At 39.0% G+C, this 25,051-nt stretch overlaps 1 protein-coding gene across 1 annotated transcript; it reads left to right on the forward strand.

Moving 5' to 3' along the window:
• The first annotated feature begins 2,293 nt into the window (after positions 1 to 2,293).
• Positions 2,294 to 24,830, forward strand: LOC121328510 (interleukin-17 receptor D-like). Its single transcript, XM_041273198.1, has 13 exons — positions 2,294 to 2,407; positions 8,377 to 8,467; positions 9,461 to 9,619; positions 16,539 to 16,651; positions 17,076 to 17,202; positions 17,406 to 17,441; positions 17,944 to 17,988; positions 18,953 to 19,095; positions 20,046 to 20,129; positions 20,970 to 21,030; positions 21,999 to 22,103; positions 22,569 to 22,744; positions 23,536 to 24,830. Exons 1-13 carry the CDS (start codon positions 2,306 to 2,308, stop codon positions 24,025 to 24,027), a joined length of 1,734 nt encoding a protein of 577 aa, XP_041129132.1. The 5' UTR covers positions 2,294 to 2,305; the 3' UTR covers positions 24,028 to 24,830.
• The last annotated feature ends 221 nt before the right edge of the window (positions 24,831 to 25,051 follow it).

Genomic DNA, 25,051 nt, shown 5'->3' on the forward strand with positions numbered 1-25,051 from the left:
GCTGTGAACTATGCAACAGCAATCACTGCTGCAGAGAGTGGAAATGTGAGGGTATTCACTGACATGGGAGACAGAAGATGGTATTTGAATACACCGCACAGATGCCCAGTTTTATTTATTTTCTTTTTTATTTATTTTAGCCGGCAGAGGGCGCTGTTGTCTGTGGCCTCTATACCGGCAACGGTAATCAGGACCAGATGGTTCCCAACACAAGTATACAGAGGTTCGTGCAGACAAGGTGAAAGAAAAAGGGAAAATAAAACACAGTAATAAAACTACAAAACAAAAGTGCTGTTTATGCAGTGCCCCCACTGCCGCTATGCCGGTCAGCTTGGGTCTCCATCCTACGTTTCACTATTCTCTATACACTGGGGTGGCCAGAGTTCCCTGTATATCTACACACGTCCCCTTGGGTACCTAATACTTTATTTTCAATGGTCTTCTTTCTCTAGGCTGGCTATCTTCCTCAGCCGTGCTTACCTATTTTGGTCGCTCGCTCTAACCACTGGCGTTCCTGCCTGGTCTGTGTTTACACTGGCCTTCTCTGCCGGCATCTCTGTGTATTCTCAATCATGGCCACCCGAATGCACAACCACTCCCAGTACTTATAGGCCGAGCAATCCCCCAAGACCCACCTCTCAGCCACTCAGAGAGATGGAAAGCCAACAAACCCTCTTCCCCACCTCTCGGTGTCATCACCATGACTGACAGGCGGAGGCTGCTGCCCTCTTCCTGCAGAACCACACACACGCCAGACAGTCAGCACAGATTTCCCCTGTTACACAGGGTCACTTAAATTAGGACCTCGGTTTCACACCTCATCCGCGGTTTTCTTCTTATAGTTTATTGAAGATAAAAGTTCTGAGTTGCAAAATTAAAACCAGACATCTTAAAGGTTATAGGTTGCAGGTGTCCTCTTTCCAAACTCGGATCAGAGCAATACAAAGAACATTTCAGTATTCTCAATTTAAATGCAGTCTCTCAGTGACATCATGATTTTTCCTTAAACCAATCAGAAAGACACAAATCTCTTCTCATTTGGTTAATTGCCCATTTGTCTTAACCCTATCTTCAAAGCATCTGGTTCAATCCAGTTTCTCTTTGAAGTAGCCAGTTTTTCTAACCCTCATAAAATCAACTGTAATTTCCTAAGAAAACCTGAAAAACTTCTAGTTTGTAAAGATGTATAACATAAAAACAATGATCCACCCTAAATGGCAAATGCCTTTAATGTTAGTACTTTACATCAAAGGGGAGGCTAAAATGTCTTGGAGGTCAGCCCTGTCTTAGCAAGGACAAAGTGACTAGTAAGATCTTTATCAAATTACTGTCCAAGTAGAAATTTCACCAGAATCTGACTTAATCTTTAACCCATTCTGTGAGTTGTATTCTAAGACCAAAAATTCATTTATAGAGTGAGTCAGTGGCTGAGCTGGGATTTAAAGCCAGAAACTTTGTCTTTAACCACTGGACCACACAGCCTCCACAGAATATAACTAACAGACAATAAAATAAAACTGTTGTAAAAAACCTTTTCAACTGAAGTGATCTGCACCATCACACAAAACACAGCTAGAAAAAGATATTCATAGTTGGGCAGTCACGCAGTATCAAATTTGATTTAATAGACTGCTTCAAGCAAATGCATTTCAAATTAGATAATTTAAATGCAATGCACAAAAATAACTCAGGTACAGAAATAACATTAATACAAATGTATTTACCTTTGTATATGTTGCCCTTTGTGAAAGAAAGAATGCCTTAAGTAGCTTGCAGATCCATAGCAGAATAATAAACAAGTACAAAATAGCCCCTCTGACTAATGCATAAATAGATTTTATAAATGCACTTTATCTAGCGTAATCTGATTTTCAATCTTGGCCAGTATTCACAAGAATCCTATACTATCTGCTCTCAAATTTCAAAGATTTCATTATATTTCACATCGAGACCCAGGTTAGGGTCAGTATGCTTTACCATACTTCTCAGGGCTTTACAATGCTTGCCTATGCTTTATCATGCTTTCACTGTGTTTTGTTTCACTTAGGAAACCTTTATAATGGTTAAACTTTTGGTATTTCATTTTTGGTTCCATGCGGCTTACTATGCACCTTTTATCCTCTTGAAGCTGTTTTTGGCCCCCACCCTCTTTCTCCAGCCCTTTTGTTTGACAAGCAGCAGTGAATGGGCGTGACCGACAAATTGCATTGTAAGGGGGTTGGCTTACAGAAACTGCTTTATCTTGAAAGCCTGAGAATGATTAAGTTTCGCATTTTATTTCCCAGCACAGCCACAGAGTATTATAATGATCCGAACATCTCTATGGAGCTTGTTAAGTTTGGCGTGGGGAGCAGCTTTGGGGGTTCGTACTTTGGAAGCGAACTGCATAGATTCCTGTCTGAAAGAGGTACCGTCTGTCTGCCTGTGTATCTGCCTGTCTGTCTGTGATGTCTCTTTCCCTTCTTATTTAAATCCAACACAAGTCTCTCCTAAAACCCGCCATAAATATTTATTCATTAGCAGTGAATTTAGAAATACTTACAGAAACGGAAATGTTCAACGACAAACGGTTTGACTACAAAGTCTTTTTCAATGTCTTCATTTTAAAGATTGAAGAGTGAAGGAACTGAATTTATTTAGGCTGGAACAAAGAATTTGGGGGGGGGGGCGGAGGGACTACTGGGCCCCTGGGGGGGGGCATTGAAGTCTTTAAAATCTTATAAGTTAGTAAAACTTAACCCTTAGTAGTACTTTACCTCTATCTAGACTAGCACAGATCTGTGTCACACAGTTCCCTACTAATATGGAGATAGATTACTCTGGAATAGTGAGGGAAGGAGAACATTCCGATGGGTCTCCATGAGTGGTGAGGGGATGGAATGGGTTACCTAGTCATGTTGCTGAAGGAGACACTTCTTCACACAAAGAGTGGTGAGGGGATGGAATGGGTTACCTAGTCATGTTGCTGATGGAGACACTTCTTCACACAGAGAGTGGGGAGGGGATGGAATGGGTTACCTAGTCATGTTGCTGAAGGAGACTCTTCTTCACACAGAGAGTGGGGAGGGGATGGAATGGGTTACCTAGTCATGTTGTTGAAGGAGACACTTCTTCACACAAAGAGTGGGGAGGGGATGGAATGGGTTACCTAGTCATGTTGTTGAGGCTGAATCACTGGGATCCTTTAAGACCCAACTTGACAAAGTTTACCCCCTCACGGCCCCCCCAAAAAGTCCTTATTTTACATATTTTGTAATGGTGTAGTGTGATGGGTGTTTTCCTATTGTCAAACAGAAGTAAATTTACCATCAATTGTACAATATTTTATTAAGACAAAATGAGAAGTCCCCCACAAAGCTGCACAAGTAAAAAATGTGCAAGACCCAATGTATTGCATATGATAAATATTTGCATACTATTCTTTTAATGCTTGAAAAATATGCTCAATTACATTAAAAAACAATTTAAAAGACTGGAAAATGTGATCAGTTAAATGTAAAAAAAGATGTAAAAGACCGAAAACAGCATAACATATCAGATTTGAATGGGCGCTTCCCTGCTTTCTTAGCAGAAGTAGTTTAGTCTTTATTTTCTTATTTGCTTACTTTGTGTCTGGGATACATTTAATAACTGGGGTGTTGTCCAGACGAAACTCACATAATCTCCTACACACCTGTGCGATTCAGTCACTAGATGCAAAGAAAATCTTTTTGCACAATATATGTAAGTACACAAAAAGGGTTAGGGTCATATCATGGAAAATGATTTACACATTAAGTACATTGTAACTATGCACGGTAATTGTATGTAAGTGCACATGTATTTATTAAGTAACTACTATGTAAATACAGAGTAATTCAGATCTGTCAGCTCTCCTGTATTTTGAACCCGTCTCCCGGGCATCTCACGGGACAGATTTGCTCCAGTATTCTAATGTTAAACACCCTTATGTCAGCAAACCTTTAATGTCTACAAAATTACTGCAATTCTCATCTGAACTAGCAGGGTTTAGGACCATGTGTGCATTCACTGCATGAGGCAAGTTTACATGGTACAAACGTAGAGTGCCACACCCGTAATCGGTTCGAAATGTACTAAATCGTGTGTGCGGCACCCCCCCCCCCCCCCCCCCCCCACAATTTTGTATTTTCAATAGTTGACAGATAAGAGATTTCAGTTTGCAAAAGTCCCATTTTGAAAACTCAGTGTTGACAGGTATGGTAATCAGAGACACAATGTAAAGTGTGATTAATAAAGACTTCATTGCACTCAAGAAGGTACAGAGTACTCATTTGTAATTCCAGGAAAAGGTTTTCATGTCATGTGATTGTTGGCATTGTGTAATTCACATATTGTACTTGGCTAGGCAATCTAAAAATTCCAAATGAAAAACATATTCCTCTTTCTCCAGAAAAGCCAGTATTGAGTGCTAGTCCTGAAGTAACTTAAAAAAACAGATGGTGAGTTAGGAGATTCAAGAAAATGCACAGAGTCCTTTTCTTCAGTCAGTTGCCAGGTTTATTGAGATATGCAGGGAGTCTGGTCCCAGGTACAGGACAAACACAATACTCAACATTACAATGTTTGCATGACATTAAATACCCTTCTGTATAGATGGTCCACCTCCCCTTTCTCTGACACTTAACCAATTGCAAAGGTAATTTAATTTATTGTGTGAGTGTTAATGTGTGTGTGTCTGTGTGTGTAGTCTAGTGTGACAACCTCTGAACTCAGTGCATTCTTCACACTCCTGGGGACAAAAGGTCCATACATCTGCCTTTTGTTATCTCCTTGCGACCCCTGTTGATGCCAGTGGGATTATCTCTTTTGATCTCTCTGAAGTCTTTAGAGCCTGTTCCTTCTAGTCCACAGCATTGTTATCTCGTTAGCTTGCAGTCATTGTTGGGCAAGAGTTTGTAGACGCATCGTCTCTATCAATGGTTAGCAGTACATGCAGTTTGAACCAAACAATCTGCTATCTGCAATATTAGTCTCTTTTCAGAAAAGAACACCAGTATAGCTCTGCCAGTCCACATGCGTAGCAAACCCCTAATCAATTCTCGACTGTTTTCCAACAAGTCCAATAGCAGAAAAAAAACCAAATGTGCTGAATTGTCCTGTGTAATAATGTTGGTTGAAAAACAATACATAAGACTACTACAATACTCCCAAAGAAAAAACTGATGCAAATGCTTGTTGTATCAAACTCAACACCTTGAGACATAGCAGGTAATGAAATAACAACTGGTGAAAATGTGATGCAAGTAATTTTCTGTGGAAAGAACTACAGCTCTGGTCAAAGGTTTTGCATCCCTAGAATTTTAGGGTTGACATCATTTTTTTAACATCATGTAATCAAAGAAACTACAAAATGACATCATGAAAGTCTACCGGAAGCCATAATAATAGTATTTCATGTTAGATTTCGAAAGGTCACTGTGAGGCGTGAGTGTATTAAATGGAATGTCCAGACAGTAATTTATGTGTACAGAAATAAAATAATTTATTTTTATTCTCTATACACAACAAAATGATTAAATAACAAAAGAAAACAAAATGGTGTGAGGGAAGGAGTGCAGGGGTGAAATCCAAAACAAACCGTGATGACTCGTCTTTAATTGTCTTCGTGGTGACCCATACATAAACAAAAAAAGACAAAAGAAATGTTAGTGTTTTTTTTTGTTTTAAAAATCCCGCTGCAGCAAACCAGTCTCTCCCTCCACCCGTTAATCCTCCTATTTTACTTTCGGACCAACCCCGAACACAGTAGTACGTTCCCTTTAGTATGTAATGTCCCGCCTCTGTAGTCAGTGGAACACCAATCCCCAACTGACAAGTGTCCTTATCCTTCACTTGACTCCAGTGGCTGGAATTTACATACTCGTACTTCCGCCCCTCACCAAGGGGCCGCCCCTCAAAAGATGACTTTTGCCATGGTCACGAGATCTTGGTAAGGGAAGTCCCGAGTTGGTTTGATGCCATCTACTGTCGGGAGGCTGAATCACAGACCGAAAACCCTTTGACTCATCACAGTCACATTTTCCAATTTTTGTCAGTTTTTTTTATGAACTATATGGGAAAACTACAAAGCAGTATGTCATTCAGTATGTTAGCATAGCATTATTCAGCAGCTTTATGAACTACTTAATTCTATAGGGTGTTTTAAATATTTTGGCCAGAGCTGCATGTCATGAAAAGGGGCAGTAGAATGTAGACATGAGATCAGTTTAGCACTTGTTTTTATGTCTGTAGAAATTTGTGGTGAACACAAGCATTCAGAGAGACATGCACCTGAGACAGCTTCTGTTCTCCTCCCAGAACATAGTGCTGAAGGTAGGCCCACCTTGACTCCCAATGGAAAGGTAATATGGCCGACAACCAAACTATTGTTTAAACATCAGGATCATTTTAAAATGCCCTAGTCTTAGTCTCTTCCTATGCATGTCTGCTTTGAGACTTGGAATCCATAAAATCGATACTGTTTCAGTTCAACCATGAGGCGTTCTTGTCTTAATGATGCTTTATAATAAATCAATATGATAAATGTGAGAAATTAAATCAGCTGTCCTTTGGTCAGGTGAAATGATATCTCTGGTAATGTAAACTGAGGTATTTGTTTTATGTAGGATATCTCGGATAATGTGAACTGAGGTATTTGTTTTATGTAGTATATCTCGGATAATGTGAACTGAGGTATTTGTTTTATGTAGTATATCTCGGATAATGTGAACTGAGGTATTTGTTTTATGTAGTATATCTCGGATAATGTGAACTGAGGTATTTGTTTTAAATGTTATTCAATGAAAGACCCAGATGTATTTGGAGGTGAGATATGATTCTGAGAGGTCATAGGGGTGCTTTTATCTGAAAATGATATACAAAGTGATTCTAAAGTTGAGAAGAAAACAAATGGAAATGATATTTGAGATGCGTAGTACATTTAAATTTCACAGAGGGTTGCTACTTTGTTGTTTCACATGGAGGAGATTCATAAACATGCATCTTTGGAAGCACAGTAAACGTGTTAGTAGAGCTGTGCTGGCAAAAACAAACAAGATTGGACTTGCTTTTAACCATCACACATCTGCCTGGTATTCCAACTAACAGAACTTAAATAAACACATCACTTCCAGGCTCAATTCCGAACAGAGACTTCCAAGGAATTACTGATAACACTTTACATGGCGTGTCTCCAATTACTGTGTATTTAAGTAGTAGTTACTTATCAAATACATGTGCACTTGCACAGAATTACAATATTATTATGCATAGTTATGATGTACTTAACGTGTACATCTTTTTGCATGATATATGTATGTAGACTATAAGAAAAGGGTTAGGTTTTGATTTAAGGTTAGGGCTATATCGTGCAAAAAGATTAGCCTATTTACTGTAAATTAAGCAAATGGCGGTTGAGTCAGGGAACTGACTTTTAACCTTGGATCAAATCACATCAACATCAAGCATATTTTAGGCACTTCCAATACCAGCTAGTATCTTATTTGTCTTTTGATGAACAATATGTCCAGTGATCGGCAATAGACCTTTATTCTTATCTCAATCCATTACACCCATGCTGTGCGTGAGAGTTTGTCTCCTCCCCAGACCCACCGGCTTTGTCTAACAGGGGAGAGCAGCTATCCTGGCTGCCCTACAGACAGCCTCTCCACTTATCTGCGATAAGGTCTACCTCATAATGCAAGGCAAAAGAATGTAGTATAAAAATATGTATAATATAGTAGTGTTATCTACTGTAAAAACCTTTGTATACTGTATGTGCAAAGAGTTGAGAATTGCTGTTCACCAAAGGTCCCCATCCAACTTGATAGAGCTTGAGCAATTTTGCAAAGAAGAATGTACAATTGCAGTGTCCAGATGTGCAAAGATGGTAGAGACTTATTCAAATAGACTCATGGCTGTAATTGCTGCCAAAGGTGCCTCTGCCAAATATTGACTCAAGGGGGTGAATACTTATGCAATCATTTATTTTCTGTTTTATATTTGTAATTAATTTTGAACAACTTGTAGATTTTATTTTTCACTTTGACACTATGGACTTTTTATGTTGATCAGTGGCAAAAACTCCTAATTAAATCCATTTTGATTCAGATAAAAGGATTTCTAAAGGGGGGGTGGGGGGGGGGCTGTGGCCACACTGTGACCTATAGGCGAAAAAGTACTGTTGACAACAGAAGTTTTCCCCTCACCCCCCCCCCCACCCCCAACCACGCTACTATACACAGGTGCGACTTATACACAAGTATTTTACGGTAATCTAAGCTTCCACGAATGGCCTTTTGCATGAATTTCCTGACTGAACTGCTCTTACAAAACTCTATCAATAAACACAGACTAACAGGAGTGCAATGTATCCAGCAGGGGACCAGTTCACTCTGCAGAGCTTGTAAGACGGGCAACCACATCGCAATAAGAAGAAAAGTCAACAACACGTTCTATTCTGTCGAGAGTAAGTCTTGAGCAAACCTATTTTTCCAGCTGTGATATTTCCTTTTTTTGCCCCATTTCTTTCGGGTTGTTTTTCGCCAGCTGTAAAATAAGAGTGAATGCCAAACCACATTCAAATTACTCTCAGCTGTGAAAATATGATAAACCGCATTGTTTATTATATGATTTAATATTAGAGGGCTTGTTAGATTTTTGTCATTAGTAATTGCTTATTATCGAGACAGCGTTGCATTGAGAGGAAAACTATTTGGGTGTTAGCCACTTACAGTAATTACAAGTTGCAATATAATTCCATGACCCATTCTTCATTAGACACACAGTGTGCAGTTTTGAAAGAAACATTTGTTATAGCAAGCATGTATTTTGATTTTAAAACAGACATCTGATACTAAACTAGGTTAAAGGGAGTTGTCAGTTTGCTTCCCTTGCCTTCCAGGAAGTATATTACTACTTCACTTCCTGGGTCATTTCACTCAACAGTGTCTTCAGGGTCGTGTTACTGGCTGAAAGCATGTAAGCCAATAGGAGAAGCAGCTGTCAAAGATTTCTTAACCCAGCTAGTAACATATATAATGTTTCTATAAAGCATGCTTCTTTCGAAACTGCACGCTTGAGTTTGCACACTAGCTAATGGAAGTGAAACTTATGACATTATTAAAACTTATTAAATATTAGATACCCCAAAAATATGAAAGGTACACAATTTAACCCATTAAGTACCAAATCAAATTTTCTTCAAAGGAACTGGAACACAAACTGTAGTTATGTAATTTGATACATTCTAAATCAAATGCTACCATTCTAAAAGTTTTCAACCTTTTATAAGTCTAAAATGACAGGTATGTTTGCAACATATATTCCCGGTGTCCTGTTTTGAGGACAGTCAAGTTAGACGCGTTCCTAATCATGGGGTAAGATGCCCTACTCACCTGAATGAGGTCACTGGATCAGTTGAGAAAGGTTTCGCTGATGGCCGCCCATTCTTATTTCCCAGAATGCACCCACATCGCACCGTGTTTTGCGGAGGGCGGGACTGACGAAGCGTGCAGTCACGGGATTGGTCCTCCTCAGAATCTGGTGGTATCCCCCGGCAACCACAGCCATTGTCCACAACAGGAGCAGCTGCTGGTACGATGGAACCCCAGCGAGTTTGGTAAGCGCCAATTCCTTTGATATGCCCATCAAAGACTTACATTCCATTTTCTTACCTCTTGTCAGAACCAGCAACATTATAACTGATCTCCTTTAAAAAGACTGCCAACTAGGGGTTTACAATGCATCTTCTACCCTCTGATTAGCACAAGCAACATCTCTGGTCCCCCTTTTAAGGAAGTCTAACAAAGGGTTTAAACACCACTGTAAAAAATGTAGTGGAGTCAGGGTAGAGGGTAGGAGAAGCAGAAACTAGGGTTACAATGTAGTAAAACTAGTTACAATGTTGTTAACGTGTGACTCTTTTTGCACAATATATGCAAAATATCAGAAAAGGGTTAGGGCTAGGCTTCTATTATGCAAAAAGATTTACACATTAACTATGTATAATAATTGTAATGATGTGTAAGTACACATGTATTTACTAAGTAACTACTAGGTAAATACACAGTCACAAGAGACACTCAATGTAAGGTGTTACTGTGGCAGGACAGCGTTGCTAGCAAACTGGTTCCACCAGGAAGGGAGACTCAGACACAGAAGTTGCAGTTTGCTCACTTTATATAAATAAACAAAACACTAAGCAGCACAAAACACACTAACAAAATAAAACGGCATGCTGGCCAAAAGAAACAGGTTTACAAAAACTCACAATAATACAAGACTGGCAGCACAGAACACAGATTATTATTATTATTATTATTATTATTATTATTATTATTATTATTATTATTATTATTAATTTCTTAGTAGTAAAACAGTTGTATACAAAAAGTACATATCAAGAATTACGTACAATTAAGAGCAAGATACAAAATACAATGACTTCAGTCCTAATAAGAGCAAATACAAAACACAGTGCGATTTGATATCAGGGCAGTTCAAGAGCAGATAACAGTGTTGATAGATTCATCAGGGTTAGATACGAGTGCAGGTGAAATACAAGATACTACATATTGGGTTAAGTGCAGGATTAAATACAGTAAAATAGGGAGCAGATAAGTACATTAAAGGCAGAGTGCTATATTGTCCAGAAGGGAAGAGTTGAGTTTTCCAGGTGTTGTCTGAAGAGGTGTGTCTTGAGGAGTTGCCGGTAGGTGGTCAGGGACTGGGCAGTCCTGACCTCCGTAGGAAGGTCGTTCCACCACTCCGGAGCGAGGGTGGAGAAGGAGCGGGCTCTGGAGGCAGGGGAGGGTAGAGGAGGTACATCCAGTCTTCTAGTGCAGGCGGAGCGGAGAGATTGGGTGGGGGTGTAGGGAGAGATGAGGGTCTGGAGGTAGCTGGGTGCTGTCTGCTCAAGACATCGGATCACCCTATTTATACACCTGTGGCTGGAGCCTTAATTGATTATTTAATCATTTATTTGATTCTTGGCTCCAGTCAATGTAACCCCCTCCCTGCCAACCCAATATTCCCCAAGCCAACACATACACATGTGCCTCAGCAGCTGGCCTTTCACCACACTGCCACAGTTACCCAGGAAACCCGCGCCTCAAATGTAGCAAAACAACTTCCCTTCTCTGACTTGGATTTTAAAATGTTTTTGCTGCGATGCCCGGACCTAATGCTTTTCAATGGGTCCTTATACCCTATGGAGAGCCATTTTCACATCGCACAACTACAAGGCTTCAAACAAACGAGATCTTTTGTACCGTTCTGCATTGAGGTTTATAACCAAACTGGGTTATTCTGTTCATCCTTGTGATTTGTATAGAGTGGCTGGTGTGACTTCTTTATCTTAGCGGAGATTGAAACACTGCTGCATCATTGTTTATTAGGCTATCCTTGGCAAAACCCCACGTTACCTTAATAAATTGCTAATTACCTCTAGCAGTAATCTTAGAACAGTTCCCGGTTCCTAAAGGTCGTATGGAATTTGGGGGAAAAAAAGACCTTCCGTTTTCTAGGTCTGTGGTCTTGGAATGAACCATCTCGTTTAATCTATTTAAAGCTGGGAGTCGCTCCTAGTTTGGGTTCCGATTGTATTATGTATGTATTCAGAAGGTCATTTTTCAGCAGGATTTTAAGAAGGACAAGAAAAGCTGATGAAGGGGTGACCAGTGCAGCAGAGTTCAGAAAAGATAAATACCATCTAAACACCACTTTGAGTGACCTTTAAGCCGTGGAAACAGGTTATAATGTAGGTACGGTCCATTCATTGGGTGGTTCTTAATTCAAGTTGCGAATGGTATCATTTTAAATGAATCAACTGTGTTGTTTTCTTTTTCTTTTATTGATCTGAAATGTAGTTTTAATAATTTCACTAATTAATCCAAAATGTTCTAGCAAATAGTCTGGACTAGCATTCCAATTGATGAAACTTGGGACCTATTTGCAAGCACAGATATTGTTCCCCTGAACTATATGTATCTGACTCTCTATCATTTTCAGTCCAACTATAAAAAAACATTTCAATAGCTTTTAAAATGACTCATGTTGAATGCTTGCTTGTTACATTGCAGGCTATGCTGGGTTTTTGAACAGGACTAATTTTGCTGATAGAAAACATAATCCTCATTCATGCTCTTACAAATTCAAAATTATTATTTGTATTGCAGGGGTCCCCGAGTCTCCCCTGCTAAAGGCACGGCTGTGGGGTGTACAGGGGGAGTCACACAGTCAGGGGAGCGCAGGGGTCCCCGAGTCTCCCCTGGTAAAGGCACGGCCGTGGGGTGTGCAGGGGGAGTCACACAGTCGTGGGGAGCGCAGGGGTCCCCGAGTCGCCCCTGGTAAAGGCACGGCCACGTGGTGTGCAGTGGGAGTCATACAGTCAAGTCTATATGGATCCCTTTGTAGTTTTAAAAACAGTGGTGTAAAAAGCACATGTCTCCACAATATTCACACACAGTGACAGTGTACAGGAGAACTTTTTGCCTCTTTAGTTGTTAAACAGTAGCTACTGTCATGTTCTCACTTGTTTGTCTGCTTATAAAGGCAGCCACAGGTCTTGATCTCCTGTCAGGTTTACCGTCCCTTAATTTTAAATAAATAAGTCTGATCATTTATCACAGGCTTTCGTTAAGTTCAATGCATCTGGTTCAATGCACTAGGAATCAGACAGGAAGCCTCCATATAATGATTTTTTTATGCTCAATAACTTGCAGAATGCAGTGAGCAGGTTTTTATCAAAATCTGACAAAGTATTCTCCAGATAAATGAGAAAAATGTAGACAGGCATACAAACCCAGATTACGATATGCACAGTGACTTCAGCTAAAGAAGAATCTTAGCAACAAATCTTGTATCCACATTCTATAGCTAGAGCATTTCCATAAACCTTGCCTTGCACTGCAACTAGATACATAGGACTCAAATGTACAGTTTTGAAAGAAACACATGTTATAGCAAACTCGCGGTATTAAATTAAAATTATGGCTAATAAATTCCGGTTGAATACCACAGGAATACCAGTTGAATATCTTCTGCACTTCCGCAGAGTTCTGATGTTAATTCCTGTGGGTTTAATTAGCTGTATTCATTCCATGTGCTTTTGTAACAAATGATCGCATGTATAAGGCATGTATTCCTGCATGAATGAACACGTCTCACAATCCCCTGGGACTGGTTCTACTAAAGGGATCCGATCCCAGATCCGGGCTCAGGTCTTGATCTTGAGCCTAGATGTGTTGTACTAAACGGATCAGCACTCAATCTGAGATATGATCTTGCTTTTGAGCAGGATCAGAACTTGATCCCACTTCTGAAAAATGGAGGAACTAAATGTAATTTGTTTTATTCGAAACTGTCAGACACAGCGGCACTAGAACCATTTTTAAAGTGGGGGTGCTGAAATCCATTCAACAAAACTGTAACCCCTGTATATGATGGAAGCCGTGCAAAGCTAAGGGGTGCTGCCGCACCCCCAGCACCCCTAGTTCCAGCGCCCTTACACACGATCCTGAACGGTAACATTTCTTATAGACTTTTTAGAAGTAAAAAACAAACAAAACAACAAAAAAAACCCCCCAAATATTAACGTACTCAATCTGTCTATAGAAGTGTTGGATTCTTAAATTATGAATATAGTAGTTGCTTCGAATAGGTTTTAGTATGGACAGGATTTTATATGGACAGGTATATATATATATATATATAATATATATATAGGGTATATATATATATATATATATATATATATATATATATATATATATATATACAGGATTTAAACACGGCAAAATTTATTAAACCTTTAAATGACATTCAGAATCTTTAAATGGTGCGCCACGAATATTCGCTTCTCATTGGTCAGTTTCTTTAGTTACGACATGCACAGTGCCAGAATTGGATCAAAAAACCGGAACAGTGGAGCCTGCTCATGATCTGTTTAGTACAACGCTTCTCAAGACCCGGCTCCAGTGAGCCTGGATCCGATCCTGTTTTTTGATCTCGCTAGTACAACCAGCCCCTGGTGGGCGGGTATGAATGCATCCCTTAAACGTTACTTCCCTAACCCTAACTCGAAACCTAACCATAAAACTGCTTATTTTCTGATACAATTGTGTACTTCTATGTATCGTGCAAAGATTTACACGTTAAGTACATTGTAGGACTTTTTCAACCTGAAAAAAAAACAAGGACCAGGGGTCACAAATGGAGATTAGATAAAGGGGCATTCAGAAAAGAAAACAAGAGGCACTTTTTTACACAGAGAATTGTGAGGGTCTGGAGCCAACTCCCCAGTAATGTTGTTACAGCTGACACCCTGGGATCCTTAAGCTACTAACAACCAAACGAGCAAGATGGGCTGAATGGCCTCCTCGCCTTATGTTCTTGTAACAACGTTGTAATACTTGTAGTTCCTAGGTTGTTTCATCTCAGCAGTGTCTTCTGGGTAACGTTACAAGCCAATAGGGGAAGCAGCTTGAGATTTATTTAACCTAGTGTAGTTTTTTTTTTTTAATTATTTGTATTTATTTCTTTATTTTAACCAGGAGATTTGCCTATTGAGATCATGGCCTTCTACGCAATACCAGAGATACAAATAAAGCACATGTTTACGTTTCTAACTGGATATTTGATACATGCACAACAAGAAAGACTGGTGGAGACTGTCGCATGAGCTACAATCGGTTTCAATTGTGAAGACTTTGCCATTACTATACTTAGAATGTGACCTGACTCTATAATCGCGGTGCTGGGATAGAAACGGAAAGAACGCCTCAGTAAGTTCCTAGAATGTTTATTTTGTTTAGAAGAGATTAACATGTCATTTGAGGGATTCCTTGCAGTACCAGTTGTAAAAATAAAGATCGGGAAGATCTTTGTTTTGCTGTCTTCATGCATAGTCTCCACTTAATGAACAAGCATTGCAACACTTCTCGCCAGTAACTGTGTATTTACATAGTAGTTCCTTAGTAAACACGTGTGCTTTCACATCATTACAATGCTATACTGCATAGTGACAATGTACTTAATGTGTACATCTTTGTGCACGATATATGCAAGTACACAACTGTGTTAGAATGGGGTTAGGGCTAGAGTTAGAGTTAGGGTTAGGATAAGGGTTATATCATGCAAAAAGATTTACACATCAGAGACTAAGTAGCAGGGTGTAAAGGTGTTAACAATGAGAAGAGGAATTACAGGTCCATTATTTAAACAGCTGTAGAAACACATGGGGACTGTAGCAAACCAGGGTAAGCTTTGCCATGCTTCGGGACCTTGTCAGTCTTCTAGTGTAAATGAACACTGGACAGCAGGTATTTAGCAAAACGGTCCAGTGCTGGTATATTTATTCACTTATACAAACAAAAATAAACAAAAGCCTGACTCCTTCTAGGAGTGCTAAACTAAACTTTTCTGTTTTTACCTATAATAAATCAGCTATGCTGTTACTGTTAACAAAACACATACACTTCAGAAGTGTCGTAATGCCTTTCTTTAAGGCTCATAGGTCGTCTCTCAGGCCTTTAGGTCTATTCACACCAGAAGCGATCCGATTTGTCGTGAGACAAAGGGATTTTTTCACCGTGACAATGGCTTTCACACCAATAACGACAAATGTGAGCGATGAGACACTTTCCCTGTGATGTTCGAAACCAAAATATCTTTTGCTGTTACTTATTTTGAAATGAAGACTTCAAAGAAGACTGTGGGTACATCAAATCCTCCAGAAGAGAAATCATTTAGGTGAATTCCACCGTCTGGTACAGGAGCTTAAGCTTGATGGAGCCAGGTTTCACCAATATTTCCATATAGGTCCAGTTCAAAGAGCTGATTCAGATCGTGGGCCCACATATACAGAAATGTAATACCAACTACATACACGCCATTACTACAGAGCAGCGATTGGCTATATGCTTGAGTTAAGTCATTATTCCAAATTATCATATATGGTACTTTAATATAGCCTATTGTAACAGGACGAGATCTGTGCTGTCTGTCTGACGCACGCATAATCCTGCAGGAGGATCTCAGGAGCCCCGTGGGATCCACCTGTCATCCATGGCCTTAAAACAGACACCAGACAAACATTTTTTCCTGCTGTATACTTGCCTAATGCTAACATCTTCAGAACCCTGCTACTTACTCTTTAAGTACATTGCAGCTTTGTAATTATGTGTAAGTACACCTGTATTTACTAAATAACTACTAGGTAAATACACAGTCATTAGAGACACTTAATGTAATGTGTTAACCAAATGACTTAAATTGAAGTCACTGTTAATCAATTCAATTGGCTTCAAATGAAAGCAGTTGATCACAATCTCTAAAATCTCGATTCCAATTCCTTCGAAAAGGAACTGGAATTGGAATTGGAATTCAGAATAGATTTTAAAAATTGAAAAAACACGAATTGACCCCGAGCCCTGTATTTAACACCTGGGTTTTAAGCTGGCCTGAATAAGAGTTTACTTTGGTTATCCTAACAGACGCGGCTGCTGTTGGCTGATTGTATTTGTGTGTTGTTTTTAAAGGTATTTCGTACCTCCAGGGTTTTTTTACCCAGGTCACTGCAGATAAGGAGTCTGTATCAGATTGTAAGAGGCTGAGACTTCACAAGACAGCCGATGTCACAGATTACAAGAAGGTAGAGTTTCATTTACAGCATTTAAACTGGGCTAGATGGTGTCATAGTCTTGCTTTCATGATGGTGAACATACAGCCTTTTCAAAATTCTGAACAGATTTATCAGTGGCACTTTCCATTGTCTCAAATTACTATTTGCATAGCATTTACTTAGTAAATACACATGCACTTACACATAAGTACAATGTTATTATGCCCAGTTGCAATGCACTTACTGTGTACATTTTTTTGCACGATATATGTAAGTACACAATTGTATCAGAAAAGTGTTAGGGTTAGGGTTAGGCTTATATCATGCAAAATGATTGACATGTGATGGAACTCCTAAAAATAAGGAAGCTCTAAGTCAATGTCTAATCTTATGATTTGTATCATTTTATTTTTATTTTATTTTTATTAATTGATTTATTCATTTATGTTTTCAGGTATTTGAAGTTGCATTTTGTGTTCCTTTAAATAGAAATTACTCTGTCTTAGTCCATGCGTACCCCATACCAATTGGAAGAGAAAAAGATGACAATGTATTTGCCACCACTAAATTCAGGCCAAGAGGTAAGTGTATTAAAATGGCTTTTTAGCTCATTGGTAGGCTGCAGTGTGGAAGGCAATGGGTTTGAGGAGCTCAGTGGTTAGATAAAGAAAGCGCTGGGTTGCAGTGTGGAAGGCAGTGGGTTTGACAAGGTCAGTGGGAAGCGCTGGGCTGCAGTGTGTCAGCACTGTTTAACATGTTCACTTTCATGTTCTTTTGCTTCTAGATTGTGAAGTCCTGTATAGTAAAGCTTACTGTCAAGGTATGTTGTCTATTTAAACAAAGCAGTGCGTATTTTGGATCAGATTGTGCTACAGTCAATCCAGACAAATTTTCATCTTAATTGAATAAACACTTCCATATGTAAAATTTTATTATGGCATCTGGACAAACAGGGCCCCTCTGTATATGCCCAGATTATGATTTATTCAACAGCTTGAGCTAAAGAAGGGTCTCAGCATGTTTCATAGAATTTGACAAGAAATGATTTTGATGTAATGTTATAAACAGAGCATTATTTCATCAGAACATTATTTAAAACAAAAGCTTTATACCTAGTTTGATCCATTCCTGGTTTTACAATGAGTTTAGTAAGACACAGCTGCGCTTGTTGCCTATATGCAATGGCTAATCAAGCTCAGAGTAAAACCTGGAATGGGTGAAACTGCTTTGCAATAGGAGTCTTGCTTCCAGCCCTGGTGTGTCAATTACTCATTCCCATTAGTTTGCAGCTCTGTGAATGTTTGTTTTTGGTTGTGTTTCAGATTGTCAGAATTTTTATGGCATTACTAAAGTTAAATGCCTCAAAAGTAAGTTTCAAGCAAATTTGTTTTTTAAATTCACACTTTTTTTTGTAATCGTCCAAGTGATTGTAGCTAGCAAAATTTTTAAATCAATCAATCAACCAATCTTTATTTTATATAGTGCCTTTCATAGTGGACCACCATCACAAAGCACTTTACAAGATAGTGAGGAACAATGCAAAATACATTAAGTACAGTCATAATACATGAAATACAAGGCTAGGATGTGAATTCTAAACATTGTGGCTGTGTATGTCGTACAGAATCATACGAGAAAACGCGATTTAGACAACAGCTAATAACAGATACAGGCTTAGAGAGCATTAAAGCAAGAGAGAACAAGTGGGTCTTGAGAGCTGATTTGAAGAGAGCGATTGTGTACTTCATTATAGAAAAGATTTTGAAGAACTACATAGTTTTTTTTTATTATTTTATTTTAAATTAATATCTGCTCCTACACTTGGTTAAAGAAATCTCTGTACAAGCCATGATTTCAGTTAGTGTTGCACTTGCTTGATCACCTAGAGGATCAAATTGTCCCCGTCCTTTCAATGACTTATTTTCTGTCTCTAACCAGTCAGCTGCTTCCCCTATTGAATAACATACTTTTTCTTGAGCCAGAAGACAATGAGGTGACCCAAGAAGTGCAAGTGCAAACAGATAACCCCGAAAATAAGGGATATAAACTGAAAACTTCCTTTAATCTAAGTAGTGCCAGATATCATGTTTAAAATGAAAATACATGAGTGTTTTCACGTGTTTCTTTCCAAACTGCACATTGACCCTCGTCCAAACATGCAAGCTTAAATAAAAGGCATCAATCGCACCAGCGCCATCTAGAAATTTTGACATGCCAAGAGGTGTCAGCAGTAAGATTTGATTTAAGTTTATATATATAAGTGAAGATATGCATTCTGCTCCCCTCAGTTTGAGAACCACTGGTTTATATAATATTCTGTTACCTTGGCAGGCTGGGTACCTGGGAATGTAACAGTAACGGGGATTGGTAATAGCATTATAATCACCTTTGAGATGGCTCCAGACAGCTATGGCATCGATTCCTACTGTATTTACTACAAAGGACACCTGCAAGACTGGCAGAATACAGCTGTGGTAGGTAATTATCAATATGAAAGCAATGAAACATGCTAAATATCTGTACAGCTTGGGGGATTGCATATTCCTTGAAGCCCTGGGTTTGGTGTGGTTGCTCTTCGCTGGACTCTTTCCATGGTCCTTTTTGTGGTGCAGCGACCAGCATTGTATTTAACTAGAACAAAGAAGGATTAGGGGACGACTTGATTCATGTTTTTACAATCTCAAAAGGAGATGACATAGTTAATCTGAACCAATTAGCACAGAAGAGACCCACCAAGAGAAAGATCTTGGTGTTGTAATAGACTTGTGGCTGTCAGAAGCCATACTGTGCAGGGAAGCAATCAGAAAGGCAAACACAATGTTTGGGTATACAGCCAAAAGCACAAGAGTACAAATCCAAGGAGGTTATGATGAGGTTGTATAATGAGAATACTGTGTTTAATTCTGCTTAAAGGAATAAGCTATGAAAATAAGAACTGAATCATTTAGCCAAGATCTTGAATTGAAGTCTTTAAAATCTTAAAAGTTAACCCCAAATAATACTGGAAGTACAGCACAGAAACTAGGACCAGAGGAAGTTAGAAATTAAATGGAGGTAGACTTAGGACAGAGGGAAGGAGACTTCACACAGAGAGTGGTTAGGGGATGGAATGGAATGTGTTACCTAGTCATGTTGCTGAAGGAGACACTTCTTCACACAAAGAGTGGGGAGGGGATGGAATGGGTTACCTAGTCATGTTGTTGAAGGAGACACTTCTTCACACAAAGAGCGGGGAGGGGATGGAATGGGTTAGCTAATGTTGTTGAGGCAGAATCACTGGGATTCTTTAAGACCCAAATTAACAAAGCTCTGTGATCAATTGGGTACTAGTAACTGGACGAGCACTGACGGGCCGAATGGACTCGTCTCGTTTGTAAATGTTCTTTGATTTGATATGGACTTTTTGTCTTTATTTATTCTGCAGAAGCATGAAACTGCAGAGGGAAAAAGCAGATTGATAAATGTTACTCTGAAGAACCTGACGGGCAAGATGAATTACACTATTTTGGTAAGTTGTCAGTTTTTTAAAAATGTATTTTATGTGCAATTAAGAAGGAGTTCTTCAGAGGGAGTTAAATCAGTTATTTCCACACTTGACGCACACTCTATTTACCGCTATTATACAGCATATGCTTTGGCCTTCCTTGTAGATCCAGAAATCAAACCTGTTGAGCACAGCTAGGTCTCCAGTCTCTGGAAAGAAACACCTGTAACAGAAAACATTTTAAACAGGGTATTTGGTATTACGCTAGGTTAAAGAAAGTTCTCTGTTTCTATGCTGTATGCTCAGGATACCTGTTATAATTACACTTCCCGGGCCATTTCACCTCAGCAGTGTCTTCTGGGTCATGTTGCTGGCTGAAAGCATGTCAGTCAATAGTGGAAGCAGCTGATTGGTTAATGACAGGATGTTGGGGTGTGGCTAGTTTCACCATGACATCTGAAAGCATGGCTTGCAATCAGGTTTAACCAAGTGTAGTACCAGGTATCATGGTTTAAATTTAGAAATGCATTACACACAGTGGGAATACAGAGGACACATTTGGAAATGAAGTAGAGATTGACTTAGGACAGAGGGAAGGAGACACTTCTTCACACAGAGAGTGGGGAGGGGATGGAATGAGTTGCCTAGTCATGTTGCTGAATGAGACACTCCTTCACACAGAGAGTGGTGAAGGGATGGAATGGGTTACCTAGTCATGTTCTTGAGGCTGAATCACTGGGATCCTTTAAGACCTGCCTTGACAAAGTTTTGAGATCAATCAACTGCTCGGAACCAGATTGATTACTGATGGGCTGAATAGCCTCCTTTCATTGGTAACTTTTCTTATGCTCTTGTGTTCTTTAGCTGTTCTCAGATCTCCGTGATTCAACACAAATTAGACTCTACTACTACCTCCTTGGGAATGGTAAGATTACACAGTAATCTAGCTCAAATTACACCCCATTGGGCCTGTTGAAATTACATAAAGACCTTGGGTTCAAGAGTCACTCTTCAGTGCTAAGATCATTATTATTATTATTATTATTATTATTATTATTATTATTATTATTATTATTATTATTATTATTATTTTTGTTTATTTAGCAGACACCTTTATCCAAGGTGACTTACAGACACTATGGTGTGTGAACTGTGCATCAGCTGCAGAGACAACAACGTCTCACCCGAAAGATGGAACACAAGGAGGTTAAGTGACTTGCTCAAGGTCACACATTGAGTCAATGAGTGAGCCTGTGGACCTCCTGGTTACAAGCCCTTTTCTTTAACTGGACCACACAGCCTCCTATTGCTGATCAGCACAATCAAATGCTACTTCAGATCAAGTTTAATTTTTGCTTTGCTTGTAATACACTAGGTGTGCACAAGATGGTGCTGGCACTTACTAATATAAAGACACCTTGACTGATTTATCATGTCAAGCCAATAGAATAGAGTATTTAAAAAAAAACATGATTGGTAAAGGAGAGAGCAAATATGAAATTTGAAGTTGAATCAGTGAAGCAACTATTTTAAAGTTTAATGTAAAATACATCTGTGGCCAAAAAGTTTTGAAGCCTCTAGAATTTTAGAATTGAATATAATTGATCTTTTATTTAACATTGAGTAATCAAAGAAACTACAAAATGATATCGCAAGAGTCTACCAGAAGCCATAATAATATTACAGTATTTCCTGTAAGATTTTGAAATGTTTCAGTACTGTGTATGGAAAACTACAAAGCGATCTGTAATTCATTATGTTAATGTAACATTATTCATCAGGTTTTATTTGACGTTATGAAATTACTTTGTTAATTATATAGGGTGATGCAAAACTTTTGGACACAGCTGTACATAAATGCATACATACATTGTATTTATTTTTATTTCACAGAAAACCAGTTCAATGGTGTTGTATATATAGTGGTGTCCCTGGTGGTGTTGGCCAGAATTGCAGTCTTTTTCTGCTCCCTTGTCGTCTACAACACGAAGAAAAAAAGTAAGATCTGGTATCTCTTAAATTGGAATGTGGGATAGAAAAGTATGCTGTGAACTCGCGAAAAAAAAAAAAAATTGGTTGTCTGCCACTGCCCTAGGACACTACTGCAAATTAGGTGCTTGATCAGTCTTGAAATTACAATGACAATGGTATTTTCTTCAATTAAAGTTGCAGTTGCAATTATAAATACAGAAATTATTATTGTCACTAGTGGTTGAAAATATAAGAATGTTCATTCAGTGTGAAACACAACATGGAACTACAAATGGTCAATTGAAAAGATGTGTCATTGAACTGTAAATGTTCAGTGATATGGTAATTACAATTACGCAGGTGTGTCGTGATTCAATTACAGTTAAAACTGTAATTGCAATGAACAATAAATTACACAATTACAACTGGAATTGACCCAAGGTCTGGTCTTGGGTAAATAAATGAAACTTGAACTTTTGTTTGTGTGCACAGGTCAGCCTTCAGAGCTGTATTCAGTTGACAGTGACAATCTGGATCTCAAGCCTTCCCCTGTTCTCAATCCCGCCGCTCCCCTGGTGTTCCTCTGCTACTCTCACTGTGAGGGTCCTGGGCACACCCGGCTGGCCTTGGCCCTGGCCTGCTACCTCCAGGAACACTGCGGTTGCCAGGTAACTAGTTTGCGTTTTCAGTTTCTTTTGTTTAATTAAACATGTCAGCAACATACATCCCTGTGTGAACCGGCTCACTGGTGCGAGTCTTGTGGATTAATTCAACAGTTAATCTGTTTAATATGTTTAATATGAATACTTTATTATACTTACATAACAGCAAGCCATACAAAACAGGCATAGCAACCAATTTTGGAGCTGCAGGCTGTAGCCCTTTTCTCTTCTTCCTCTGCTCTAACAAAAGAGCTTTTCATGCCTTACCTGTGGCGCCATCATTCTTCAACAATTCTTTCACTGTTTAACTCTTCTTCAGCACAGCTTGGTATCCTCCCATACCGTCTCTCTCTTCATCACTTCTAATTTACTAAGATACACACACTCACAATCCATGCGTTTGACCCACACATCCTGCTACAAGAGATTAAAAGACACAGAACAAACTTCCAGAGATCATAGCCACATAGTGAATGTGTGTCCTTCTCAGTAACTTTCCACAAGCTTGCATGTGCATTGAGTTAAAGAAAATCCACAAAGCATAGCAACATATGCAATAGAAAAACAATAAAAAAAACAACAGAAAAACAACGCCACACCCACAGCTGTAAATTCAAAACCTGAGCTGTTAGTAAAGGCAGTCCAAATCTCTATTCAAATATGCAAAAAACTGCAGACATTTTTTTAGTAGTTACATGCGGATTTCAGCTGCCTCTAGCTGCCATTAAATAGTTTGCTTTTCCCAAAACCCTTTTCAACTTTTCTTTTTTGAAAGTTTGTTGACGTTTCCTTACCAGGTGATCCTTGACCTGTGGGAGGAGCTTGCCATCACCTGTGTCGGTCACATGACCTGGCTGAGTGACAGCATCGAGCGCAGCGATTTCGTCGTGACTCTCTGCTCCAGGAGTCTGAAGAGAATAGTGGACATGAGGGCTCCGTATGAGGTCGAATCGGGGGGCTGTCCCATCGTCGTTACGGCTTCGCTGATTGGGGAAAAGATATGCCAATCACGCATCAGCACGGGGGACCTCTCGAAATTCATTGCCGTGACCTTTGAGAGCGAATACCAGATACCAAGGATCCTGGAACTGGCCTCCAAATATAAGCTGATGGAAGACTTCCCCAAGCTGTTCTCCCATCTCCACTCCCTTGAACTTTACAGCCCGGATTCTGTGCTACAAGTCAGCAATATAACTGAGGAAGACTACTTCTCAGTCAGATCAGGGTATATATTGTACTCTGCTCTCAAAGAAGTAGGTGTAGTGCCTAATAACATACTAGCCAACTAGTCCAATAGTAAAGTGACCTTAACCCTTTGTCGACTTTTCGCACATCACGTGATTGGGAAGTGAAGCGGTTTCAGATGCAGTTGTAGTTGCAATCGGCTAACATGTAAATAACATTTTAGAACATTAATAATAGTTTTTTTTTAATTCAGTGGCTAAACAGCAAACTCAGAAATAGGGTGACTAGTCAGCCAATAAGATGGTTATTTTTATTTCAGCTCCTCAATATCAAAGGTGCAGTTCTACCTCCACAAGGAAGCATTGGTGAAGGGCTTGATTTGTTAAAGCATCTTCCAAAACACAAAACTTTCTTCTCCTCCTCCTACACGAAGCAGTGAAGCAATGTTCAATCTGGTTAGCTATTCGTCTCTTGGATTGGGATCTGCTTAGAGATCACAAAGTTAAAAACAGCAGCAGAGTCAGTATCACTTCTTCTTGGATTGAAATCTGGTCTAAAAAAAGCTAAGCAAAGATCCTATCTACTTTTCAGACATTAAAAACTCAAATTTCCTTGTTTGCTTTTAGTAGTGATCAGAATGCATGTCAGTTATATTTTAGCCATTCTAGAAAACCAATCAAGTTCTGTGTAACAAGTTGTATGACTCATAACATTTAACTTATTACTGCCTTACTCATGCCGATGGTCATTTTAATAAATGTAATCTTTTTTGTTTGTTTGTTTTCTAACGTTTTGGACTTAACTGACTTCATTAAAATACTAATACATGACAATGTGTGTTTACAGCTCTGGCCAAAAGTTTTGCATCATCCTGTAGAATGAAGTTTGCTTCATGAAATTGAATAAAACCTGCTGAATAATGTTACGTTAACATATTGAATTACACACCGCTTTGGAGTTTTTCCATATATTTAATGGAAAACTGACAAATTAAACTATACAATCCTTAGTTGCAAAGTGTGTATAAGAAGTAACATAAATCTCTTAATTAACTTAATTGATCTAATTCTTGGCCATGTTTAATATTTTTTCCAGATCTTTTACAGTTCATGATTTAAAAATGCATGT

Source organism: Polyodon spathula, chromosome 16 (genome assembly GCF_017654505.1).
Source record: "Polyodon spathula isolate WHYD16114869_AA chromosome 16, ASM1765450v1, whole genome shotgun sequence".
In the NCBI taxonomy this organism is placed as follows: domain Eukaryota; kingdom Metazoa; phylum Chordata; class Actinopteri; order Acipenseriformes; family Polyodontidae; genus Polyodon; species Polyodon spathula.